Below are 8,009 nucleotides of genomic sequence, written 5' to 3' on the forward strand. Positions count from 1 at the left end.
TTTTCAGTAACCTGGAAAGTAACCCGTGTGCCTAGGGAAAGCAACCTGAGATGGGACACTGTGAGCCCTCTGGAACACTTGGCAGTGTCTGCAGCACTATTTGTTTGGTCAGAACAGCAGCAGAGAAAAGGTGGTTAGCAGGGTTCAGAGAGGTTTCTAGGAGTGCTGCAGTACACAGCATTACCTAACTGGACTACTACTGAGGTCGAGAAGGTCTATCTAGGGTCTGGAGCAATGGCTCAGGGGATAAGCATGGGATCTCACTTAAGGTCATGTAAAAATCCAAGTATAATAGCATACGCCTATAGCTCCAGTGCTGGGAGACAGAAACATAAGGATCCTAGGGGTTCATTGGCCCGCTAGTCTATAAGAAATGGGGAGTTCAGGCTCAGGGAGAGACCCTGTCTCAAAAAGCATGTAGTGATAGATGCTATCCCATTGTTAACCTCTGACTTTCACAAGCACAGCCACAGTGGAGTATATCCCAACACACACACACACACACACACACACACACACACACACACACACACACATACACACAGAGAGAGAGAGAGACAGAGACAGAGACAGAGACAGAGACAGAGAGACAGAAGAGAGACAGAGAGAGAGACAGAGACAGAGATAGAGATCTGCTCCAGAGGAAATAACTAGTGTAAGACAGAAAATTAATGTTTACTGTCCCTTCCTATGTTTGGCAAATGCTTGCAGAAAGGAAGAAGACATGAACTCAGCAAATAAGTGCAGGCAGAAGAGAGCTAGAGAATGTTCCAGAAAATTGGGACTTGTATAGGTCTTGCAAATAATCTCCTAGAGTGCTGTAGTGGTTTGGCACAGGGAGTGGCACTATTTGGAGGGGTAGCCTTGGAGTAGTACTGTGGGCTCAGGCTTTAAGAACTTCTTCCTAGCTGCCTGGAAGCTACTCTTTTCCTGTTTGCCTTTGGATGAAGATGTAGAACTCTCAGTTCCTGCTGCACCATGCCTGCCTGGACACTGCCACGTTCCCACTTTGGTGATAATGGACTGAACCTCTGAACCTGTAAGCCAGCCCCAATTAAATGTTGTTTGTATAAGAGTTGCCTTGGTCACGGTGTCTGTTCACAGCAGTAAGACCTTAACTAAGACAAGTGCCAACAGTTGGAAGGAAGTTTGACTGAATTGCAAAGCACTGCTTAGACTTTCAATTAAACAGAGCAACTCATTCTTGCAGTTCATACTACACTAAGATTTTTTTTCATTCTCCAAACAAGTACTCTCTTTTTTTGCCTCCTAGACACTGAGCAACTATCCATGAAAATACTATGAGACTCAGATAACATCAAGGACTATTATTCATTTGTTCACTTCACCTTCTAGCAGAATTAACCTTGTGTCTGTCATATCAAAGTTAGTCTTTCATTTGTACTCTTTTAACATGTAAGATTTTGTTCTCCATTGTTACTGTTCCCTCTCTACTGTACAGTTTCTGAATGCAGGCATTCATGTACCTTACATATGATAGAACATACCTTATATATAGGATACAATAGTTTCTTCACAATTCTATAATCACTTACATCATATTTCACAAAGCACTGATCCGATAGTGCTTGATGTCTAGACCAAGCCCAGTATTAAGAAACCAAAGAAACAAATTAATCCATGACAATTCTTAAGTCTGTGGCCTAAACAGAATTATTGCATTAGGTGTCAGTGATGAAGTAACTGCCAGATCCCCCTACTTGTGATGATGGCATGTGGTTGTGTGAGGCTAAGCACTGTGGAACACTGACTGATTTTGACAAGGCTAACAGAAATGCATCTCTAAGGAGTATAGTTGGCCTTAAAAGTGTTATGTTTGGATCTTTTAAGGGGGTTAGGCGCTGAAGAGTGAACTAAGTATCGGGACTCACACAACATCAAGAATCCTACTCCTCAGCTGAAGTTTTACATGTGAACTTTTGAAAATTGAATGACTAGGTCCTATAGAAAGATGAAGTCATCCATGAGTAGCAAAACTAATAACACAAAGCAGAGAGTATGCAGAATAGAAACCAGTCAAGAAGTCAAATCTATCTTGTTTTCTTTACATAGTGAATGTCACACTATTTCAGCTATTTTGTGTGAATTCACATAGAACCAGGTTGTCCTTTCAAATGTGTTGCTTTTCTACCCTGATTTTATGATTCTTTTACATACATATATTTGAAAACATTTTATTACTCTTATGTATGTGTTTATGCCTATTTGAGTTTCTATATATTGTGTGCATGCAGGAACCTGAAAAAGCCAAAAGATACCACTGGGTCCCCTACAACTGTTGTTGGCGACAGTTGTAGGCTATCATGTAGGTCTTGGGAGCAAACCCGGGTCCTCTGAAATAGCAGTAAATGGTCTAATGCTAACATCTCTCCAGCCCCTACTACACTATCTTACACACAATAGGCCTGCCAGTTTTATGCATCTATTCATTGACTTTTTGAGTCATTAGATTTAAGCTCAAAAAATTCTATTTTTCTCACTGCCACTTTCCCTAAAAGCCCAAATCTCTCACAAAAGTAACTCATTTCTCATATAACTTCTCAAAGTAAATCTATTTTCCTGAAAGTTTCTGGCTATGAGATATTTAAGAAGTTTTGTGCTGAACACTTTTTTAAAGGAATACTTAGTCAGCAATATCAACAGAAAGATTTGCAGGACAAGAGACAAGAACCAAGTTTCAACAGGCAGTCAAATGTGTGTTCATTAAGGTGATGACAACAGGATTCGAGAACTAAAGACTCATGACTTCAAGGGCAAATGCAGTTTGAATAACTTTTTTTAAAATTAATTTTATTTTTAAGTACATGACTGATTCGACTGTATGTATGTATGTATGTATGTATGTATGTATGTGAGAGGTGTTGATGCCCTGGAACAGGAGTTAAGACAGTTGTGAGCTGCCACATGGGTGCTGGAACTTGAACCTTTGACCTCTGGAAGAGCAGCTAGTGCTCTTAACCTCTGAGCCATCTTTCCAGCTCCTCAAACAACTTTTAAAATTATCTCAGTTGTGACCAATGAGTGGTCAAAGGCATTTAACTTGGCACTGACTCAACATTCCCTGTAAGACCCAGCAGCACAAACCAGTAACCCCAGGTCTGGCATGCTGAAACGAACACATTGTAAAATGCAAGCCGTCATAGGCCACATTCCTCCGCACATTTTCTTCTTTCCCTTTAATTACATCCTCTACTTTCTCCCATCTTGTCTCACTTGGAGCTTATTTTGATCTGTTCGGATGTAAATGTATCCATGCCCACCTGCCTTCAGTAGTAATGTGTGAAGGACCCTGCAAGCCTGGCAGAGGGAAAATCGGTGTGAGGTGAAGAATGATACTCAAGTCGGTTCTATCTTTTCAGGCACTGGGTCAAAACCTCCAGAGTCTCACCTCATGATTTATTTTTCTGACACATTTACACATAGTAAAACTTTAGAAAATTGTCCACACGACATTTATCCCAATAAAGCCTTGGGCATAGCTACATAGAAACTTCCTAGCAAAGCACCTATGACCTTTGTAGTAATAAGTTCTACTAATACACAGAGCTCAGGGTTAGAGGAAACATCTCTGATAAGCATAAAGATATATACTACTGGTAGAGGATGCTAAGGACACAGGTTCCTTTCATAGGGTTCTATTCACTGAGAGTCAAAAGCTCAGGATTAGGTCCTATACAGTGCTTAGGATATCGGGGAGATTCAGGTGGAGGCTGGCTAACATAATAGCAAAGGATCATAAGTTGTTTGACTATTCTCACTACAGCATTCTAGGTGACCAGGCATCACTGACAATCCTGTTTTCTCCAATGTTGATTCTACATGGTGCTTCCCACACTAATGATTTTCAATATCTTTGGCCTAGCAAGACTTCCTTGCTGATATTATGCTGACTCTATTTCCTTCAAGATAGGCCAATGAACTTAAAAGAAATCTGCATGCAAACTGTTCATTTTGCCAATGTTGGCTTTAACTAGATTGGAGTAAGAAATAATTCTCACTAAGCATTGTGACCCAGAAATCAAAAAACAGAATATCCAAGCTTCAAATGCTATGACTGATGTAAAAAGATAACAGCAGCACTACAGAATAGAGAGGAAGACAAATCTCATAAAAAAACAGAGGAAAAAAGCAATGGTTACCACCAGTGTTCTGGGAAACAGATAAGAAAAATTCACGTGACAGTAAATAATAAATACAGAAGACAGGGAAAGAATAAGAGTTTAGCTAGATTGATTGAAGTCAAACGCTTGAGCTTAAATTCTTACTGGAGCAAGTAACAATATAAAAGCTTAAGTAAGAGACAATATAACAGCTTCCATCAAATTCACATTTAGAGAACTAAATAATAAAAAATGCATAACTTAGAACACAGCATTCAAGAATTGGTAGCTGTTAAAATTTAGCATTCAGACCAATACAGAATTACTAGCTTACCAGTTTGCAAATGTCAGAGAACAAATAGCTGCAAACCAAAGAAGAGCAGCTTCACAGTCTAAAATACTCAAAAAATTGACCCTCAAGGACATAGTGAACCTTTTACTAGATGTTGTTAAAAATTAACCAAGCAGTTCAACAGTAAGGGTGACCTGACCACTAGGTGGCAATGATACCATTGCACTTCACGCACACACAAAAACTAAGTAAAAAAGAACAAAGAGGCTTTAAAGTGTATATTTTCATTTTATAAAAAAAGTTTCATTAGCAATTTAACTAATCAGTGCTCTAATTCAATACCCATGTTTACTTCTAATGTTTTTCTTCCCTTAGACACTGAATTAAACAAACACAATTTTAAATACTTTTTATCATAAAGTAGTACTTTGAAAAATCTAGACACATACACATACATATATAACATAACAGAACAGAAGGATAAAAAATCTCTTTAAAAGTTTTAGAATCCCAAGACATCCCAATGAAAAAATAAAACATTCAAAACTGTGATCAATTCTGCTTTTTAATAAGTTTTGAGCTCAGACATGCTATAATAAAAATACTTTTCTCTTAAATTATAGTAATTGTAACATATGCAAACTATTTTCAATATCTTAGATAAGCAGAACTAAGAAAATCTGTCAAAATTCTTAGGACAAATTACAGAATTCCTTTTTGTGTCAAAAAAAAATTAATTGTTTGCACCTAGCACTTCCCAGTTATTTGTTCTTTCTTCAAAAAACAGAAAACAAACATGAATTATCTAAAATAAAAACTTTATTTTTTCATATCAAATAAAATCAGCCAAATATGACAAAAGGTTTTCAAGTTATAGATATTTCTAAAGACTCAGTAAAAAAATTAATTTTCAAATTTCAAATGTTTCCCAAATATTAGTGGGAGTGATATTACATGTAATAATTAAAAAATATGAAAAATTAAGTAAATAAATAATTCTATACCGTTATTCAACTCTAAAAAAAGACCAGATTTTTTTTATTTGTATAAATAACCCATTGTTTCCCAAATTTGTAATACCCAGTTTCCTTCAAATTAACTGATATCTCCCAAAAATCAGCTTTCCAGTTTCTCTCATTTAAAGTAACTATGTATACATAATTCACTTCCATAATCATCTTTCCCACCCACCAAAAAAATGTAAAAAAACAGATATTATTCTATTTCTATAATTCATAGATTTCCACCATTGTTATTGAATTTCATTTTATATTATTATATATCATCCTAAAATCTAATTATTTAAGTCTCAGCCTATACAAAAACAAAAACCAGACAACGATTTAATGTGGTTAGCACAAGGAAAGATTGCTATTGCAGTCCTCAAAATTCAAGCAAAGGAACTGAGGAAAGTGCTCAATCTGTATCTAACTTTTAAAGCTAGAAAATATAAGGAATGCCACTCCTAGAGAGGAGATCACTAAGTCACAGAAGCAAATATGTGAGTCATTTATATACACACAGAAGTAGTTCTGTTTTAACAAATAAGGAGATAAGACACATAATGAAACACATAACCCTTAGACCACTTTGGATATACTTTGGATATGTACTTCATAGGATTATGTTTGATAATGTATAACACATACAAAATTAGACCACACTGCAAAGTGTCACAAGTATAATTATCATAACAATGATAAAATTCAAATGCTGTTATTGACTTGGGTTTGTCATTTTCTGTTTATTTCTGATGGTGGCTCTAAGTTTACGTATTACCAGTCTGTCAGGTAGAATCATATCACCTTGCTGTTCTAGATAATCTAATAAATTCTCAGTCCATTGGAGAGCAGTTGTGTGATTTATGTGTTTCTCTGGAATCAGTTCAATTCCTTCCTCATCATTTTCACTAGATTCATCTGTCTGGCCTTGGGCTCTTCTGATGATTTCACTATCCGTTAAGACTTCATACCCTGGCTCAGTACTGTCAATCTCCAGCCACTTTTCCAAACTTTCAGGAGTCACATTTTCCAGTCCTTTGGTATGCTGTAAAATGGTAGCCACAGTAGCACCAGAAATATCTTCTTCATCAAAGTCCAAGCCTTCTTTTTCCTCCATGGCAGGAAGAATCTGTTTCCAAGCTCTGCTGATAGTAACTGGCTTTACGAAGTTCCATGCCATTGCTATTTCATAAAGTGCATCCAACAGAGTCAGCTTCTTCCAGAATGATTTCAGGTCATTACCTTCTTCCAAATTGTTATGAAGAAGACCTGCACGATAGTTTCTTTTCATGGTTGCTATGACTCCCTGACCCAAGGGTTGAATCAATGAAGCTACATTGGGTGGTAAATATTTAGCAAATATTTGACCATCATCTGACCTCAGGACATTTTCATTTGGATGTGTTGGGGAATTATCCAGCAAGAGCACTGCTTTTTCCTGCAAGCCTTTAGATTTTAAGTACTCTCGAACCTGAGGCACAAAAATCTTATCAAACCATTGTCGGAAAATGGAGAGATCCATCCATGCACCTTTCTGGCTGAAATACGAGACAGGCAGGTTGAAGGTGTCCGTTGACTTGAAGGAACGAGGTTTCCTTGCTTTTCCCACAACACAGAGCTTAAGTTTGTGCAAGCCTGTTGCATTGGTGCAACACATAACGGTGATCCTTTCTTCACCGGAGTTGTGCCCAGGGACAGTACATTTACCTTTAACTACTGCAGTCCTGGAAGGGAGGCACTTCCAAAAGAGTCCAGTCTCATCTGCATTGTAGATCTGTTCTGGCTGCAGATTTTCCTGTTCGATAAAATCTCTAAAGTGGTTACAAAATTCTTCCACAGCAGTCTCATCTCCATTTAATCGTTCATTTCTAATGTTAATCTCTCTAATGCTGTGTCGCTGCTTAAAGCGTGTTAACCAACCAGCAGAAGGGTTAAAATCGCCATCCATTCCCAAAGCGTAGAAAAAGAACTCTGCCCGTTTGGCACAAATTGGTCCAGATATGGGATTCCCTTTAGCTCTCTGCTGATTGAACCATTCTAACATTGCTCTGTCTAGTTCCTCATACATGGACGGCTTCATAGACTTTCTCTTGGCCAGAAGACTTGTGGAATCAGAGCTGCTTGCATAAGTTATGATCTTTTCCTTATTTTTTCTTATATCCCTGACTGTTGTTTCACCAATTCCATAAATCACCGCCAGTTGCTTGGAAGAGCCTCCATCTTCGAGTTTCTTTATTATATCAAGTTTATCTTTAATAGTCAATACCACACGCTTCCGTTTCCCTGACATGGTGAGAGTCTGGAACTCAATCACACTGTGGCAATCCTTACAAACACTCGACCTGTTTCAGCCTCTGCAGAACTGACGCTGGGCTGGCAAGGGCAAGGCAGAAGGTGACAGGAAATTTGCGGGGCAGGCCTTTACCAGAAGTGAGGCTGGGGAAGCCTCACATCCTCGCGGATAATCGGGACTACAGACTTGTGATTTAGTACTGCCAAGACCGCGGTTCTCGCTCCAGCCCAGGCCCGGGATACAGGCCCTTCACTAACTGCCACACCCCAAAGTTAGCGGAGAGCGGAAGGAAGCTGGGCTCC

At 38.3% G+C, this 8,009-nt stretch overlaps 1 protein-coding gene across 1 annotated transcript; it reads right to left on the bottom strand.

Moving 5' to 3' along the window:
- Nucleotides 1-4,807: 4,807 nt before the first annotated feature.
- Jrkl (JRK-like) lies at nt 4,808-7,704 on the bottom strand. Its single transcript, NM_001108122.1, has one exon. The coding sequence runs from the start codon at nt 7,702-7,704 to the stop codon at nt 6,130-6,132; it is 1,575 nt and encodes a 524-aa protein (NP_001101592.1). The 3' UTR covers nt 4,808-6,129.
- Between the last annotated feature and the right edge of the window lie 305 nt (nt 7,705-8,009).

This window comes from Rattus norvegicus, chromosome 8 (genome assembly GCF_036323735.1).
Source record: "Rattus norvegicus strain BN/NHsdMcwi chromosome 8, GRCr8, whole genome shotgun sequence".
Lineage (NCBI taxonomy): Eukaryota > Metazoa > Chordata > Mammalia > Rodentia > Muridae > Rattus > Rattus norvegicus.

Excerpts from the sequence above, each read along its gene's own strand:
- Jrkl (NM_001108122.1), bottom strand. The coding sequence starts at position 7,704 with ATGTCAGGGAAACGGAAGCGTGTGGTATTGACTATTAAAGATAAACTT.